The sequence below is a fragment of the Canis lupus genome, chromosome 9 (assembly GCF_011100685.1).
Source record: "Canis lupus familiaris isolate Mischka breed German Shepherd chromosome 9, alternate assembly UU_Cfam_GSD_1.0, whole genome shotgun sequence".
In the NCBI taxonomy this organism is placed as follows: Eukaryota; Metazoa; Chordata; class Mammalia; order Carnivora; family Canidae; genus Canis; species Canis lupus.
The window spans coordinates 41,998,754-42,018,420 of record NC_049230.1 but is presented as its reverse complement, the minus strand read 5'-3'; the positions used below and the strand labels follow the sequence as shown (position 1 = coordinate 42,018,420).

Below are 19,667 nucleotides of genomic sequence, written 5' to 3'. Positions count from 1 at the left end.
CAGATACTGAGAAACGCAGACCAAGAGGCAAATGGGGCACCAGCCACAAAGGGAGGAGGAGAGAGAGGGCAAGGGTGCGATGGGTCTTTCACCCTGGCAGTGCAGCTCAAGAAGCGGCAGGGCAACACTGTGCACAACCTGTCCATCCCTGTCCACAAGAGTGACACAGTGGGCACAACCCAAAGACCCACCAAGAGAAATAGAGCTGGGGAAGTTGTGGTAAGACCACTTACGGTGGTGCAAAACCGTTCAACAAGTTTACAAAGACACGAGAAGTTTTCTGTGTTATTCTCCTGAGTGACAAAGGCAGGACAAAGAATTGCATGACAGACGGTTAACACACGTGCACCTGGACACTGCAGCTCAAAGAAAACATGGCAGAAATGCCAACCACAGTCAAGCCGAGTCTGGGTGGGAAGGCGACAGGTAATCACTTCCTTCCACTTTTCCCTTTTCCAAATGTTCCAGAATTACCATGTACTGACTGTATAAGATGATTAGTGATAGTATTCCATTTTTAACTGTCAGAAGAAGAAAACGGAGGGTGATGGGGAGTCTCTTCCAGCAAGGGGAGAAAAGTCTGTGTGGGCAGCCAACCATCTGTGTCCTAGTTGACGCAGAGACTTGCCAGGGCCACCAGACCCGGCCTGCCCTTGAAAGCCCTGACAGGTTATGTGATGGAGCAAAACATCACTAGTTCAGAAAGGAAAGAGGAAGAAAGGAAGAATACAATGTGACAAGATGGCATTAGATTCACCTTGCTGAAAAAATTAATATTTTTTATTTTTAAGTAATCTCTACATGCAACACAGGGTCCTGAGATCAAGAGTCACCCGTTCTACTGACCAAGCCATACAGCCACCCCTTTTAATTTTTAAGAACTGTGTGTATCCATCCATCCATCCATCCATCCATCCATCCATCCATCCATCCAAGAATATTGAGCACCTGCTAGTTATCTAGCATTGTGCCAGGCCCTCTAAGTAATACAGAAATGAGTAAGACCCATTTCCCACCCTCAGGACTAGATTCCAGTAGGGGTCAAAGATGCCAACTTAAAATGCAAAGGGGGACTTAAAGGGGGATTTGACAAGTTGTTTTAAGTTACAGACTGCTATGAGAATTCAGAGGTGAAAATAAAACCTTCCGGGGTGCTTAGGTGGCACAGTCAGTTGAGCTGATTCCTGGTTTCTGCTCAGGTCCTAAACTCAGGGTCATGAGATCCAGCCCCATGTTAAGCTCCGTGCTCAGCTTGGGATTCTCTCTCCTTCTCCCTCTGCACCGCTCAATCATGTGCATGCACTTGCTCTCTAATAAATAAATAAATAAATCTTTAAAAAAGAAAAATAACTTCCAGCTTCAGAAAAATGGCAGGTAGCAGGAAAGGGGTCACGAAAAAGGCAGGCTTTGAATTGGGTCTCGAAGAACAGGAGCAGCCCATGACAGGGTCAGGTCAGTAAAAAAGGACAAGGAAACATACATGCTCATCTCAAAGGAAAGTTACAGACCTGTGCAACTATAACAAACCTTTCTACCTTAATTATAAGTGAGGAAATACAGAAGGAAAGCAAATGGAGTTGTGGCAATGCTGTAGAACCACTCCCCAAGTGGTCCTGGTGCGGGCTGCAGCGGGAGCGCGGAGCAGTAGGGCCAGCTCCCTGGAGCGTAGCCGAGACCCAGGCAGCTGCCTTAAAAAGTGGCCCACTCGCTTTGTGCCAGCGATTTCACTTCTAGGAATACATCCTAAAGGAACAGTTAAGCATGCGCGTAGGGCTATTCATGGAAGTGTAACTTAAAATAGGCAACCATGGGGAAGTGGGTGACTACATTTTGGTGTGTTTATAGAGCAGAAAACTGCAGCAACTAAAAAATGAAATCCCATTTTCGAAGAATATTAAATGACAGGGTGATGCCCGTAATATTATAGCAAGGGAACAACTCAAGATAAGAAAACTATGTTTACAATATAATCCCAAATTTATCCTTAAACAATTTTAAAGATTGTATTTATTTATTCATAAGAGACACAGAGAGAGAAAGGCAGAGATACAGGCAGAGGGAGAAGCAGGCTCCTGCAGGGAGCCCAACATGGGACTCGATCCCAGGTCTCCAGGTTCAGTCCCTTGGCTGAAGGCAGTGCTAAACCGCTGAGCCACCCGGGCTGCCCTCTTAAACAATTTTTAAAGCATGATTTTTCTTTCTTCAGCTTCACTGAGGTCACTTTATAGTTTATAGCAAAATAAACATATCAAAATTTAAACACTGGAAATATAAAATCTAATTTTGAGACTTTGTGTTTTCTCTAAGAACATGTATTCTCTTTATAAACATGTAACATTATTCAAAATGAAAGAGTAATAGATGGAATTTCTTAAGATTTTATTTATTTACTCATGAGGAAGACAGAGAGAGAGGCAGAGACATAGGCAGAGGGAGAGGCAGGTTCCATGTAGGGAGCCCGATGCGGGACTTGATCCCAGGACTCCAGGATCACAACCTGAGCCAAAGGCAAACACTCAACCACTGAGCCACCCATGTGCCCCCAATAGATGGGATTTCAGGAGAAGGGGGCATTGCAGGCTGAAAACAGAAGTCAGAGGTCAAGGAGAAAAGGCCTGTTTGCAGAAGAGAAAGGGCCACACTTTAGGGTCAGACAGAGCTGGGCTCTAGATCCATTCTTTTCTAAAGCCTGGATCCATTCTTTTCTAGCTGTGTGACCTTTAACAAATGACTGAACCACTCTGGATCTTCTGGTTCCTTTAACGACTGTGTTAACTTACACTGAGCACCTACTTGATACACTGGTGGGGGTGGGGGAGGCCGCATCAACTCTCTCAGAAGTCAACAAAGTTGGATCCCTTTCTTTTTTTTTTTTTTTTAAGATTTTATTTATTTATTCATAGACACAGAGAGAGAGAGGCAGAGACACAGGCAGAGGGAGAAGCAGGCTCCATGCAGGGAGCCCAATGTGGGACTCGATCCCAGGTCTCCAGGATCACACCCCAGGCTGCAGGCGGCACCAAACCGCTGCGCCACCGGGGCTGCCCTCGGATCCCTTTCTATTGACCAAACAAAAATTCATCCTGGATGAACACAGATGAATTTATAAAACACAGGAATTTATAAAACATTTTACAAAATGCACCATTGATAAGAGAATTTGCCGAAAAAAAGTGTCACATTAAATCAGTGTACAAAGCATCCCAATTTCAGAAATATTACATTCTTTCTGAAAAGATATCTGTCCTAAAACCTAGAAAACATGAAAGTTTCTTCTCAAGATGGTGATGACCATGGGGCACCTGGGTGACTCAGTGACTGAGCGTCTGTCTGCCTTCAGTCCAGGGCATGATCCTGGAGTCCCGGGATCGAGTCCTGTATCGGGCTCCCTGCATGGAGCCTGCTTCTCCCTCTGCCTGTGTCTCTGCCTCTCTCTGTGTCTCTCATGAATAAATAAAATCTTTAAGAAAAAAAAAAGGTTGGTGATGACCAGATTTAGGCCATCGGTCATAACCCAAGACATTAATGTTGTTCTCATGCTTCTCGTGTGGTCTAACTTGCATCTAAAATGAGTAAATGAACCAGAAGTCCGCTTCCAGTTCGAAGCAGACCTATATGTGAAGCAGACCTGTATGCATAGGGATGAGGTCCCCCCACCACAAAAACAGTTCTGGATTGGAGAGTGCTGCTCTCATTCTCCCTGGAACCTGCCTACATCTCTCTAATCTTACATTTAGGAAGAGAATTTAGACAAAATTCTGCACAGTAGGCTCTGCCAGCCTACCTGGGAGGTATCCTTGACCACGACCACTCCATCACCTCTCAGATGAAGAAGACAAGACACCAGCAATGCCAAAGTCAACTCCCTTTAGAGTAAGCAGATGCACTCTGGGAAAGCTTAGGGTTTGGAAAAAATCCTTGGAGGGAAATGCAAGCTCAGTAACTGAAATGTAAGCAATCAAGAGCCCCAACCCCTTCCAAATGCCAGGTTCTGGCAAACCCAACAAGGGAAGCCTTCAAAAAGGAGACCCAGGAGGCTCAAATCACCCCCCAATTAAATATAATCATGGCAGCTAATCCTTATATGGTGCTTAACATGTGCCAGGCATAGTTCTGAGCACCTTACCTGGAGTAACTCATTTATCCTCACCACAGAAGCAGCAGCACACACACAAAGAGGTTAACCCAAGGTCAGGGCCAAAACTAGCCCTTGATCCAAGTTGAAAGAGGGTGCCCTTGCCTTTATGGAGACACAGCACAGTCACGCGCAGGGCACGTGCCTGACAGATGGGGGCAGTCTGGATTTCAGTATCTCTCAGCCCCTTGTGCAGTCCACAACCTGCTTAATTATACACTGCCCCATCCAAACAAACAAGTGGGCACAGTTCAATAGTAAATAAGTGGCTTACAAATTAACACAAGCCAAAATCTTTGAAGCACTGATTTGGGTGACTAGGAGCACTCAATTCTGTTTATCGCCGATGATCAGATTTTCAGCAATGATAGGAAAATGCCCTGACAATTACTTCACGGGCTGAGACTTTTTAGTCTTTTCACCATTTCTAATGAGAATAGTTCTAAAATACCTCCCATTCTTCTCTGTCACTTAGAAAAGAGAGCATCAAATACAAGCAAACCTTGTCTAAACTCCACCATCACCGCCCACCCCAGGACCCGGCAGCCTCCTGCCTTTGCCTGACACCTGGGCTGTGCCTCAGGATCCTGGGTAATGGATCCTTCTCTGCTTCTTTAATTGCTACTGTAGAAAATTAAATATGCAGGTGGGTTGAATTCCCTCAAAGTTTTGGGTTTAAAACTCCTTTCTATAGCTTAGCAGTGTTTTCACTTGCTTCTACCTAACTGCTCATTCTTCCTTGGTTCCTGGGTCTCACTGCTTCACGCTGGATGAGCCCCCATGCAGAGACGGGCTGGCCTGGAACTCCCTCAGCTGGCCTCTCCTCACCTCCCAGGGGCCCCTGCTTCCTTCTGAAGGCAGTTAGGGTTTAGCGAAATGGGTTTTAGCTGTCCTGTGGCCTCTCAACCTTTATTCCAATCTTTCTGACGATAGGAAAACACCTTCCCTCCTCTTCTTTGAGGCCCAAAGGTCTTGACACTGTCCCTCAGCTGTTCACTTCTTCCTCCTCCATCCATCTCAGTCCCTCTGCTTCCCTGGGACTGCTCCTGCAGACACCCGAGGAGTTAGGCTTCTTACTTCCACGCGCATCTGTTTGATCTCACTGGGGCAGCTGGCACAGGGAGCCTCTCCTCCTGCCTGCCTGCCCCTAGCTTCCTGTCATCTTTCTACCTCTGAAAGCTGAGGAGCTTCCTTTCCAGGACTCCCACCACCTATAGATCAATGCCTCCTTAACCAGAAACTCCAGACCCATCTGTGCAATTCCCAAATGGACGGCTTGCCAGCACAGCCCACAGGAACCTCAAAGTCAGTGGGTCTGAGCCAACCTCGTTCTCTCTCACCTTTCATCATCTAGTGGCCTCCCATTCTCCACTCTTCCTAACAGAATGCTAATTTTTCACTGGCCCATTTCCATCCTCTCTTGCAGTTAGGTGTAGCTGTCTGGCCAATGACATGTAAATGGAAGTGTCCTGTGGCAATTTCAAAAAAAGAATATTTAAAGAACACATCCTTCCCCCAGTCCCTCATCCATCCCACTGCCTGAAATGATGATGTGATAGCTGGAGCTCTAGCAGCTATCTTGGAATGTGAGGACAAACAATGCAGAGGGGGTGACCTGGAAGGAATGGGACTTCCTTATGTCTTTGCAGATCCACTACACTGACCTCGTTTATGCGTAAGAAAAATTAACTTGTTTAAATCACTGCTATTTTATTTTGCTGGTGTCATTTGCCTCCATATCCATCCCTCACCTCCAAGCATGTGCATGCACCTGAATACTCTGAATTTGCTATAGCAGACACAAAGGAATACCCTCAGCCTAAGCTCCTCTCCCCAAAAGGCTGCCTGGCTACTATGTGGAGATGGGCACCCCTCCCCCCCCACAAAAACCGATCTAGCTAGGCAGCCAACATTCAGAGTGAGTACCTGCGTTATCCTTCTGTAACACATCGCCCTGCAAGGTGGATGCTGACTCTTTCCCTCAGAGAGCGGGGGGGGGGGGGGGGGGGGGGGGGGTCCTCTGCAACCACTTGTGGGGGATTCCCCACAATCATTTCATGTGAAACACATCCCCTCAAGCCTTCCCCAAAACTAACATGAACACAGACAAGGGCAGTTTGGGGGTGTCTCACCCATCACAAGCCATCCCTGTTTTCCCCAGCCGGTGGAAAGAAATGTCACATCTTAGGTGGCAGCTTGTATCTCCTGATAAAGGAAAGTCCCAGGCAGAGAAAGCAGCCAATTTGTTTATTTCCAAACACAAGCCAGTGACTCCAGCTGCAACACTTAAACTGGATCTGCCCACTGCAAAAGGGCGCTGGGCAGGAGGGCCAGCAGGAGGGAGGGCTGGGAAGGAGCTGCGGTTGTTATTTTAGGTGAGCCAGTCTTCCCGAGATCAAGTACACAGCCCCCTCCCAGTCTTGTTTTTCCTGACTCTGCCTGGTCATGCATTTTTCATCTGGACTCGATTCAGATACAGAAGGGTAGATGCCTAGACCCACTTAACCCAGTGGCTCAGAAGAACAATGGAACGCTCCGGGACAGGTGTCTGCCCTCCCACTCCACCAACACTTCCTGAATGCCTGCTCTGTCTAGGCACTGGTTTATAATGATGGCTAGAACCACCCCCCAGGAGGCTCACAGCCCAGAAAATAAAGAACTGTAATGTTACGTGAAAGGATGCAACATAAACAGTGTGCAAGATAAAGGGAATGGGGAGAATGACAAAGACTAAACACTAACTTGGAGTTATTAGCAAGTCTTCCTGGACAAAGTGGCGCTAAGCTTGGTCTCCCTACCAGCATGGGTGACAAGCGAACAATTTATTATCAACCTCAAGCAAACAACGGCCCTCCTTTCCCATAACTATGAGCATGAGGAGTAACAAGGCAGTGGGCAGTGCTCAGGGGAAAGCCTGAGTCCCACACGGAAACCTGGTTCTCACCCAATCTGCCCCTACCAGGGTAGCCTTTGCCAACTCATCATCCTTTTTATAGGTAAACCCAAGGGAGGGACAAGTAACTGGAATAGTCTTTTCAGCTCTAGCATTCTGATGTTCCCACCCCTCACTGGGAGAGAGTATAGGGATAGGGTGTCCAGGACCCACCCCAGAGGTTTAAAGTCAATTGGTCTGGGGCTGTGCCCCCAACATCAGTATATTTTAAAAGCACCCAAGAGGGATGCCTGGGTGGCTCAGTTGGTTAAGCAGCTGACATTCAATTTCAGGGTTGTGAGATCAAGCCCCATATTGAGCTCCACACTCAATGCAGAGTCTGCTTGGGTTTCCCTCTCTCTTTCCCTTTGCCCCTCCCGCTGCCTAAAATAAATAAAATATTTTTAAAAATAAAATAAATAAAATAACAGCATCCCAGGTGATCTGCAGACAGGATTCAGAACCAGTGTGGCAATGCGAGGGATGGTGGCAGCCATTGGTGCTTGAAGGCTGGGAATGCCACTCATAGGACTGACTTGTCCACAGAACTTCCCAAATCTGAAAGCAGACAGGCCAACAGCACCTCCATACCAGTTCCCTTCTCACAGGGATGTAACAATTTGAGGCCCAATTGTCTAAGAGTCCAATTAAGGAAGACAGGCAAACAGAAAATATCACACCATCTCCAAAGCTCACCTTCTCTCTACCCGTTCTCATGTCCCCTCACGGGGGTGGCTCTCATCCTCTCCTCCTGTCCGTTGGGGAAACAGGTAACCACAGTCTGAAGATGGCATTCCCTGCCATCCACTGAACAGACGGTCACCTCCCAGTCCGGGAGCTCCTGGTAGAGCAGCAGGAGGCGGCCAGAGGGCCTGGGAAACCTGGCCCAGCACAGCCTGGCCTCCGTTCTGAGTCAGCCACGCAGAGGCCTCTGGCGGACAAAGGGGCAGGAGAACAAAGCTCCATTGTTCGTGCTCTGCGTGGAGAGAAGCGAGCCAAGACAAGGAGACTTTAGAGCCAACGAGGGTGTTATTAGCATTTTATTTATTTATTTATTTACCTTAATTTTATTTAACAAACACTTAGTGGGCACAGCACATAGCATGTGCCAGGCACAGTCCAAGGCCCTTCCAAATATTAACTCATTCGGTTTCCAGACCACAAATTCAGAGGTTTAAGCTTTCCAAAGTTCCTGCTCAGGGCCAGGAGCAACAGAACCTACACCATCATCTAAGAGTGATTATCTACCTCCTATAATCTGCTACTGCCAGCTGGTGGCACGGTCCGGACACCACCTGGATGTACGGGTACAAATAGGACGGGCATTCTGTCACAGTGACACAGGAAGAATCTGGGAGTCAAACTCCACTTGTTACGTGAACTTGGGCAAGGTCTGTAACTTCCCAGAACCTTGTCTCCGTGTATATAAAACGGGGACAGTGTTGCCTACCTCAGCAATGTGTGGGGGTGAAATGATTAGATACAAGTTGCTCCGGCAAAGCACCTGACATCGCCCCTGTCCATCTGCAGAGCACCATCAGCCCCGTTCCTGACACCTCCTTCTAACCCTGGATATGGAAGTTTCCCCATCTCCAGGCCCTGAATTCAAAGCCTATGCCACGGCTCAGGGCCTAGCTCAGGTCCTTCATCCCTGCCACACCCCAACCCACGTCCAGGATTTGAATGACCATAAAGCACAGGAGCCCTTCTGCTTCTTTACTTGGTCTAACCATCCCCTTAATCTCCACACAACAACCTGGCAGCACGAGGTGCTCACACTGCAGACCCCACAGAGCAGGACTCTCAGTCCTGGCCTCTGTCAAATGCCCAAGGAAAGGTTCATTCCAGGGACAGCTGGAGTCCTTCAGCTGGGACCTTCAGCATGGGACAGACTAGCTATCACCACCTGGTTCCTCCTTCCTGCCATTGAGCCCACCTTAGCCCTGAAGTCACAAAGAGAATCAAACGGACACCCCAGAAGCACCAAATGCTGAGAGTTCAGCAAGCCTCAGTTTCCTCTGCTGTAAAATGGGCATGGGGAAGAGTGCTGCTGAACTAAACAACCCTGAAGGGATTTCCTGTCCTCCTGCCTCTGGGAGCCAACCCCAACAGTGCCTCACACTTGAGACACAGGGCAGGCCGCGTTTGAACAGTGGGCAACCAAGGTGCTATAGAGTCACTGGGGGGTTATTAAGGGGTGGGGGCCGTAATTTCCTATTTTGATTAGTCCAAAGCCTCATTTACAATCAGCAGCACCACCCCCGTCTTCAGGGGAACCACCACCAGGCTTTCCGTCTGCTGATCGCCACAAGCCACTATTTGTGGAGGCCTCTGGTCAGGCGTTACCCTGCTCCCCAGCAGCAGCCTGCAAGGCCCAGAAGGAAGTTCTGCAGCCCAAGGCTTCAGGGTAGAGCCAGCCTGGGGCTAAGGCCAGCCCTGCTACCTCAAGGCAGCATGACCTAAACGAATCGCCCAACGTCTGAACCATAATATCTAGAGCTCTAAAACATCATGCAAGGTTACTGACACGTGCATCCTACCACACAGTGTCCAGTCAGGGCAGGCACCAGCCAATGTCTTTCCTTGAAAGCTCTTTCTGGTCTTTTGGCCATTGCAACCACAGCTGAGGGATGTGGAACCTTCCTGGCAGTACTGAGACCGTGTCCTTTGCCGGGGGCAGGGGAAGGGCAGAGGCTGATACACTTTTTCTCCCATTTTATTTATTTTTGAAAGATTTTATTTATCCATTCATGAGAGACACAGAGGAAGAGGCAGAGACATAGGCAGAGAGAGAAGCAGCTTCCATGCAGGGAACCTGATGTGGGACTCGATCCCAGGACCCAAGGATCAAGACCTGAGCTAAAGGCAGATGCCCAACCACTGAGCCATCCATTTTAACGTCACAGTCTTAAGCTCTCCCTGATCTTCCCAGTAGATTCCTGTTCTCGTTCCCACTTTCCCACAAGACCTGTCAGCACAGAACATCAGTGATTAATACAGATGTCCACCTGCCTCAACACACTGTGAGGGCTGGGCAAGGGCAGGCTCCGGGCCCACAGCACCGTGCCTGGTAGGGGGTGGGCACTCAGATGGCAGATGGACAGGTGGGTGGACTGCAGACACCAAGATTACTAGAAACTACTTCTCTGCTATTCTGGGTGACACTTCCCAGAGAAAAGTGCTTTGAAAGCAAGTACCTTCGGCCTTTTCTTTTCACTTTAAGAATATTAAAGTTCATGCCAAATTTCACAAGTGCAGCTTCCCTGCCCAGCATGAAATGCTTTAGAAACGAAAAGGTAAGAGCTATTGCCCCACCTTGCTACTAATGTAATCCATCCAAGCTGTGCCACACCTCCAGAGCCTGGCTCTGCAGGGCCCCTCCCTGGAATGCCCTTCGCCTGCAAAGGCTTTGATGTTGTGGCTCAGAGCAAGTCCTCCGTAAGGACTGAGTGAACCAGGACTGAGTGAACAAACGGTCTGAATCGTCTGACTACTTTAGGCCACAATGGTCCCTCTGCCATAATTACGCACCTGCCTGCGTCTGAAATCATTCCAGAACCCCGATCTACTCTCAATCCCAGCTTACAACATCCAGTTACAGAATACAGGGACCCAACTGCAATCCACTCAGTCTCAGAGCTGGACAAAAGCAGCTTTTACAATATGGAAGGATTTTCCCAGAGATCAACCAGGAAAGCACATTGGTCTGAATCCTCAGTGGTCTCTTTCAACTCAGGGTAAAAAAGCCACCCGACACGATGCTGCGCAGCTGTGCTGAACATGATGAGCATCCACTTGTAGTTTACAGCACTGTGAAAATGAGAGGTGACAGAGCAGAAAGCACAGGACCCCACCTTTTTAGAGTCCTCCCTCCCTCCCTTCCTCCCTCCCTCTCTCTCTCTCCCACACACACACACCTGCACACACAGAGTACACGTAATTTAACAGTGACTTGAAAAAATCTCCTATGGGACACTGGGGGGCTCAGTAGTTGAGCATCTGCCTTCGGCTCATGTCGTAATCCCAGGGTCTCAGGAAGGAGTTCCACATCAGGCTCCCCACAGGGAGCCTGCTTTTCCCTCTGCCTGTGTCTCTGCCTCTCTTTCTCTCTCATGAATAAATAAAACCTTAAAAAAAATTCTTTTATAGTTTTACATTTCTCAAATTCTCCACAATGTACACATATTAGTTTTATAATCAGATATAAAATTATTGGAAGGAAAGAAGGAAGAAAAAGAAACTCTCCACTCTGCGCGGTCATGGGAAGGGAACAAGGGCAAAAAGACACACTAAGACATCTGTTGTTGGTTCCCTCTTGTCCAAACAATGGATTTATCTCTGTCATCAGGTAAATACGGTTCAGACTGGGGTCTGTCCAAATACTTTCCCAGGCGGACTTATCCCACACTGAATACACACACCTCTTCTATAACAATGACGACAATATCAATAATAGCTTTCATTGTGTGCTTACTATGTGCTAGGCAACTATTTCATTTTTTTTAACTCATTCTAATTTATTTCTTTAATTGCCAAAGCAACTAATATTACCTTCCTTCTACAGATAAGGAAATAGACCCAGAGGGATTGGGTAACTTGCTGAAGTCACACAGCCACATCTTCTTGATTTTCTCCTTTGTTTATTGCCTGATTGTGACAGGTCTCTCAATCAGGGAAAAAATAGGTTTATGGATGTTGTGCTTATAAAATGAAGCTTGACATTCCTAGGGACAGAGGCGGCAAGGAGGAAGTTATCTGAGTGGTGATGGGACAATCAGCATTAAATCATATAAAACCGATTACCTTGTATCACCTTGATCGGAGGATATGACAGGAAATGGTCTTTGGTTTGTTTTTATTTTTGTTTTGAAGTATGATACTTAATTATCTTATCTGGTAGGCCAGTTTAAGAAAGCAAATGCCTCTAAGCAGACAACGGACCCCAGTGCCTGTGCAGGAAGGCTCCAGCTAACCTGCCCATCCTGCTCTCACCAGAGTTCACACTTCGGTAGCACTCGACCAGGTCCCCCGTCCACAGAATACAGAAAGCAGATAATTTGAAGGTGAGAAGAACCGTGGCATCTAAAGACCACAAGATGTGACAGCAACGACAGAACAAGTGTAAGAAAGTATAAAGCAGCCCCAAGATTCAAAAGGCAGACTTTCCTGGGACCACTGTACCAGGGGCCAAGCAGCCCCTTCAGCCCACACCTCCACAGAGGTAGTGAGGCTCCGCAGCCACAGTGAAAAATGCGATGCCATTAGATCGTTTCAAAAAAACATTCTGTGCCTTCTGGAGCCATATAAAATGATTAAAAATAGGGTGCCTGGGTGGCTCAGAGGGTTAAGCCTTTCAGCTCATGATCTCAGGGTCCTGGGATCAAGTCCCATGTGGGGCTCCCTGCTCAGCAGGAAGTCTGCTTCTCCCTCTCCCTCTGTTCCCACTGCTTGTGCTCCTGCTCTCCCTCTCAAAAAAATAAATCTTAAAAAACAAAATAAATTTTAAAAAATAAAATGATTTAAATACATTCTGGGGCTCACAGGAAACTGGCTCTACATTAACATGAACCCGTTCCCAACAGGATCTAGGCACATCGTGGCACCTGCTGTTAGCTGCCTTCCATATCCATTCTCCCCTCTTCCTGAACTTCAGGGACCCTTGATTCCGTAGAGAGGGCATGGCTTCCAGGCTCCCTTGGAACCAGTAGTTGCCACATGACCCAGTCCTAGCCACTAAACCATCAAGGGAAGCCTGTAATTTCTGGGAAGTTAGTTTTCCTTATTGAAATGGGTGAGTCAGTTGGCAAAAACCAGATTCCAGCTTCTCTCTCCCCTTCTTCCTGCCTGGAATACAGCTGTGAAGCTGGGAGCTGCAGCAGCCATTTAGAGCCTGCGAAGGATGATACAGCAAAGAGAAACAAGGAGTCAACAGAAAACCCTAGGACTGCTTGCCTTTGGACTTCTTTCATGAGAAAAATGACCCCCCCTTACTTGTTTAGCCCAGTGTTATCTGGATTTTCTAAACATGGATCCAAGTGAACCTGGCACATTAATATCAGATTATAATCCCCGGATGATAAAAATGACTCCTAAATATCTTACTGTCATTCTTCCAAGTAGCCTGTAAAGTATCTTGGTGTCTTTGGTGTGCCTCCATAAAACAGAGGCTGACCCCCTGATTCACTCGGAGCTTGCCTAGCTGCCACAAGTGGCAAGTGGCCATTAATTGGTATTGTGTCTTTGCTAAGCTGACTTGCTTTTGCAACTTGGAATTTTGTCAGGAAACAAAAAGCGCTTTATGGCAAAGGCGTTAGTGCCACAATGGGACCTTTCTGCTTTGATTATGAAAACACATTAAGAGCTTAGCTGCACCGCAAGCAGCGGCCAGGAGACTCAGTTGAGGCCTGGGCCTTCCTGACCATTCTCCACTCGGTATGCTGGAGGGGTGCCAAAGCCACTCAGGAGGAAACACTGTGGGCAGATGCCAAAGTTCAGAGGGGCTGGGCACTCGGGTCCACCTGGGGTTCTGTGATAGACAGGCTGCACCCCCCACACTCTCCATCCACCCTCCTGACCAGTCTGTCACAAGCCACTCTTATAGTCTACCTGCAGAGTTACTAGTGGTAACTCCCATAATACTAGGAAGGTGACGTGGCCATACTAGGAGCTTGGGGATAACCCAAGGGGTACAGAGGCAGGACAGCAGCCAAGACTCTCATTTGCAGAGCTGAGCCAACCCCTCCCCACCTGCTGAAAAGGTTTGATGTAAAGAAGAAACAAGGTGACATGATTATACCACCAGATACGCCCAACAGAAAGCAAGATATGCACATGTGCATGCATACACACAGGGATGTCCAACAATGATCACAGCAGTATTTTTTGGTAACATTCCCAAACTATAAACTAACTAAATGTCCATCCATCAACATGAGAACAAAAACTGTATGAATCATTCCATGGAATAGTACACTGCAATGAAAATGAATAACAGCTACATGCTACAAAAAGGCATACATTTCACAAATATAACATTGTGCAAAAAAAGCCAAATACTAAAGAATACCTACAGTCTGATTCTCCCTGTAGAAAGTCCAAAACACAGGCCAAACTAAATGATGGTGATTATAGATGCATATTAATGGTGAAACAATCGCTTTAAGAAGCAAGGAAGTGACTACTATAAAAGTCAGGCCAATGTTACTTTGGGCAGTAAGAGGAAGGGGTTATGATCAAGGAAACCTCTGGGGTGCTGGCAAGGTTCCATTTCTTGATTTAAATAGCAGTTGTAAGGGTGTTCACTTTGTGATCATTCGTGGAGCTGCACTGTTATGTTTCATATACTTTTATGACTCTGTTATATTTTACAATATAAACACTTAAAAACAAAAATGAAGAAGAATGAGGTTTGGATAACAAACCCAGCCCACTGTGGGTACTCGATACATCTTAACTGAACCTAAATCTCCTGCTACCTTATTACCACACCACCCCCACCCCAACCAGGGCGTTTGTGTTCAACCAGAAACTGGCAGGGGTGGCACATTACGTTCTTCCTTAGATGCTCCAAATATATTCATCTCTATCTCCCAAAACCAGAATTGCAAGCTCCTTGGAGGAAGGAAATAGTTGGGGACATACACATTTACTCCACAGATTAGTGACGAGACCTAAAATACAAGAAGCTCAGAAAGAACTAGAAAAGTCAGTATGGCAGAAAGAGGTGGATGTTCTGCTGAGCCATCAGAGCAAAAGCCAGAGCCCAGTGCATAGGCAGGACCTCAATAAAGAGACAGTGGGTCTAGGGTCCAGCCCTCTGCCAGCCCCGAGGACATGCCCATGCTAACTGCACATACACAAGACAGATCGAGACTGCACAGAGCCACTTTACTGTTTTATGGTGAAAAAAACTGCTGTCTCATGTTCTGCTATCCTACAAAGGCTGTATAAATCAGTATATTCTCTCCTGGTGAGCAGGTTTACACTTAAGCAAATGTTTGCTTGGTGAGCCTGTCCTTACCTAACACCTAGTAAGGAAATTGCCACGTTTGGTGGCATTAAGGGGAAAAAAAAAAAAAAAAACAGAAAACCTAAAAATCTACAACTAACCACAGTGATGGAATGCACAGAAGTCTAATGGCTGGGGCGCCCCCTCCCCCAAGCAACTTCGTTTGGGTACTGCCAAGCTCACTGAGGATCCCTCCCCTTTCCTAAGTTTTCATGGCTGACCAAAGCCACCTTTAAATCAGACGTTCTCAGGATGCCTGAGTGGCTCAGTGGCTGAGCATCTGCCTTCGGCTTGGGTTGTGGTCCTGAGATCAAGTCCTGCATCCCACGAACAGCCTGCTTCTCCCTCTGCCTATGTCTCTGCCTCTGTGTCTCTCATGAATAAATAAATGAAATCAATCAATCAATCAATCAATAAAATCACACATTCTCTCTATAGAGAGGCCTCAACCAAGCCTCAGCCAAGCCCTGCCAGTCTACCACTCCACCAAGGTCCTGCAAGAAATCGCCCAATCCACAGGTCCCTGGTGAGTAGAATCTGACAGATCTACAGGACAGGCTGTTATCCTTCTGTTCTGAGTATCTAGTCCCCAAATGCCCCCTGATACCCTCACCCATTCATGAGTATTAAAACTTCTTCCCTGAAGAGTACAAGCAGCCTGCATACTGCCTCACCCCCAGGGAAGCAAAACTACTTGACCAGCCTAGAATCCCCAAAGCACTGAGACTGGGAAGAAAATAAGAGCAGAGACCCTTCCTGGCTCTAAATCACCACGATAGTGTCTACACCCAACAGTCAGCTCCCTAGAGGTGGCAAGGATTTAGCGACAGCAAGTTTCCAGCCTGTCAGTGTCCTCACAACACACCTTTCGTCTACCTCTTCACAGGCAACTGCTCTGCAAAAGCAACAGATACTAGAAAATCTCTATCCCACCCTTCTTTTTTTCTCAGAAAGAAGTGAACAACAAAGAATCTGATAACAAGGGCTTCTTTTAGATCTTCTAGACTGTTCTTCCCAGGACTCTGTGCACAGGTATGCTCACCCACCTTCTGAGAACTGTCTTCTAAGATGGGCCAATGGCTGTCCAGCCCACTGCTGGGAGAGCTATGAGGATGAGGGACATGAAGGCACTCCATGATTTGCTAAGATGCCACATTGTTACTAGAGCAGAGCGGCTACCAGTATTGAGAGAGAAGACTGGCCCAGAAGTGTACCTGGGAGGCTGCAGGATGCTAAAGGATTAAAACTCTTCCACTGCAGAGAACTGAGCCAGGAAGTGGTATTTGTATGCTTTAAAAAGGAGCTAGACAAGCACTCCCCTGACAGCCTTCAGCTCAGCAGACCATAGCTCTGCCTGAGCATTCGGGAGAAGAGAGGCGACTAAGCGTCGGCTATGCACAAGCCAGGCACACAAAAGTCTCATTTAAACCCACTTCAGCAAACCCCACTTTGCAAACTAGGCCCCTGCAGCCTGGGAGGGTACATTACCTAGGTGGCTAAGGCCACTCAGCTATTTGGTGTTAGGGCTAAGATTTCTTTAGCTCTGGTGTTCTTTCCAATTCCTTTGTGTCTGAAAAATGGTCATCGAACTATACAAACGACTGCTTAGAGCAGTACCACATGCTTCCCCAGGCCCTCTGACATGTTCTCAACCCTCACCTCTCCTCCGGGTGTGTTTAATCATGACCAACGTTCTCCTACAGATAGGGAAATGGAGGCTCGGGGAGGCCAAGTGACTCGCATGAGGTCACTGAGGCCCAGGAGAGCACAGGTAGAGGGCAATGAGTCAGGAACAGTAGTTCCTGACTTGGCTCTGCCACGACTCTCAGCCCTCAGAAGGAACGAACGGAAATCCACGGGACAAAGAGAAAACCACAGTGTTATCTCAGGTCAGGGTGGAACATGCAGTGAGGAAGTGGCCCAGGTGGATTTGGGTGAAGAGATTAGCCTAATTCCCTGGACACTTAGGGTGGGGGTGAGGAGGCAGGCGGGTGGGTACTGTTCCTCAGGCTCCCTTGCAAGCTAGGATGATATAGTGACACCCCGCCCCCACCAACGACCTGTGAACTCAATCTGCCCCACACCTGGCCCCTGGACCAGAGAGGGTGGAGCCCACGGCCTCCCCAACACACACCTAAGAGAGGGCTCTGGCCTCTTCAACCAATATTTATTCAATGTTTAAAAGGATTCGTGGTCCAGGAAACAGGGTTGTACCCAAATGCCAGGAACACAGAAACCTACCTGGCTATGCACAGGATCCTTTGGGGCATCAGGATTGGCTGGCCAGCCTCTGGGCACCTGGCTTCTACAATGGGACTGCTCAAAACTTCAGGCCAAAACTCAGTCAACACAAAAAAGAAGAGCCCAGTGGAGACAAGTGCATGTGTTTTCTCTACAGAACAGGTACCCTGGTCCAAAACCTGCGTTGTACCCCTGCCCTTCCTGCACCTCCTGTGAGCAAGTGGCCAGCCCCTCTGCTTTCGGCAGAACACAGACAGCCAGAGGGAAAAGAGGGACTGAACCCAGAGAGGAGTGGCGTGGGGCAAAGAGTCAGACAGGTTTCACCGTAAGCTCTGGCACTTACCAAACAGCAGGATTTGGGGCCAGTATTATAGTACTTGGGCCCTGTGATTCTCATCTGCAAAATGGGCTCCATGGAACCCCCCACCAACCAGGTGGGAAGGTTCAGAGGGATGAAGCACAAGGCTTGGGTTATCACAGGCACCCCATCAATGGTAGCCATTACTCTCATTCTCCGAGTCAGGATTCCAGCCAGGCCTCATGAAATCATGTCCAGTAGGACACCCTTGAGCCCTGTCCACCCCCCAAAGTCCACCCTCAGTCAGCCACTCCCCCTTGTGAGAAATTCCCTCAGTGACCTAACTTCCTGTGCTCAAGACCCCAGGTGTATTACCAGGGTAGCTGGATCTCTGGGAACTCTGGGTACTCTGCCCCAGGACCCTTGCTGTTTCTTCACTCAGATGGCAGGTCTGGAAGCAGGAGGCACTGGGACATGAGGAGGAATCAGGGGGGTGCCCGAGTGGGTTTCACTTCTGCCCTCTCTAAGTCAAGTCAGCCCTTCGTGGGACAGGATGGCAGCTGCCAGTCTACACTCTAAAACAGCGCTGTCCAACAAAAAGTATAAGGTTAGTGCCCTTGGAACTTTAGAGTTTTCTTTTTTAAAAAAATATTTTATTTATTTATTCATGAGAGACACAGAGAGAGAGAGAGGCAGAGACACAGGCAGAGGAAAAAGCAGGCTCCATGCAGGGAGCCCGACCTGGTCTCCAGGGTCACGCCCTGGGCTGAAGGCAGCGCTAGACCACTGAGCCACCTGGGCTGCCCACTTTAGATTTTTCTAGTAGCCATGTTATAAAAAGAAAGTACCAATGGCAATGATATCTATTTAACCAATAATATCCCAAAAAATCACTTTAATGTATATCATATAATATGCAAAAAAATTCAAAAGTAAAGATACATTCTTTGGTTCACACTGTCTTCTACATCTGCACGCATTTTTACAACTAGAGCACATCCAGGGATGGACTAGCCACATTTTTAGGTGGCTCACTAGCCATGGGTGGCTGATGGCTACCATACAGGAAAGAAGAGAATGAACATTTCCACTATTACATAAAGTTCCGCTGGACAGTACAGGTGTCCCCTTTCATTAAATCCTGGGAGTTTCTGACCCTTGACAGGTGGGGAGTGGCATGGGTGGGGCTCCTCTTTCTGAATTACCAAGGGGGCTGATTTCTCTGACAGCTGGGGGCCAACAGGAAATACCTGTTTGTCTGCTGTGAAAAAGTTTTCCCCTCCTTCTTCCTCAGGCCTGGGGGGTTTCCATGACACCTGCAGAATCGAAGCACAAGCAAGCACTGTCCCCCAGGGAGCTGAACCTACACCCAGACCACATTAGAGAAAAATCCAGCTTGGGGGCACACAGCTTGGGGGTGGGGACGGACACAGTGACTGGCAACAAGGGATAAAAGCTGACCCTCCGCAGGGTTCTGGGCAGCCTCTCACCCAAGCAAACCCCAAAAAACAGCAAGTCACTACCTTCAAAAGGTGAAGTTTGACTCCAGGGGCTTGTAGCTGCCAGCCCCTAAGACTGCTGCTTCCAGAAAAATACAACCAAGAAAAAAATAACGTCCAACCCCATACACCGGCTGGAAAAATCTGGCTAGATGCATACAATCAAATATCAGGCAGTCAGTAAAAACTCTACAGTTAACATGCACAGCTTTTCTAATAGAGGACGCTTTGGGGGCACCAGGTGGCTTTAAGCACCCAACTCCTGATCTCAAGTCAGGTCTTGATCTCAGGGTCATGAGTTCAAGTCCTGCATTCGGCTACAAGCTAAGCATAGCAACTACTTAAAAAAAAAAAAAAAAGAGTATGCTTTGTTAAACAACCACACTAAGCTTGAATATTTATCTATACTACCTCTTTTTATTATCAAAGTCAGGAGTTAGGATAGTCTTATTTCCATGCTACTCAAGGGAGAGAGCAAGGTTCCAGAGTCAAATGAACTTGCCTAAGATGGCCCAGCCAGCAATGGCTACGGCCACCCTGAGTCAAAGCCCACC

At 47.7% G+C, this 19,667-nt stretch overlaps 1 protein-coding gene across 7 annotated transcripts in view; it reads right to left on the bottom strand.

The window, feature by feature from the left end:
- KSR1 (kinase suppressor of ras 1) overlaps positions 1 to 19,667 on the bottom strand; it is a 155,735-nt gene that overhangs the window by 89,262 nt on the left and 46,806 nt on the right. The window contains exon 1 of one of the 7 annotated variants that reach the window (XM_038548215.1): positions 7,764 to 7,907. The exons of the other annotated variants lie outside the window; for them this stretch is intronic. Within the exon in view, the coding sequence (XP_038404143.1) occupies positions 7,764 to 7,784 (21 nt within the window). The 5' untranslated portion in view covers positions 7,785 to 7,907. Of the gene's footprint in view, positions 1 to 7,763; positions 7,908 to 19,667 lie in introns of those variants that run through there. 7 annotated transcript variants of the gene reach the window in all.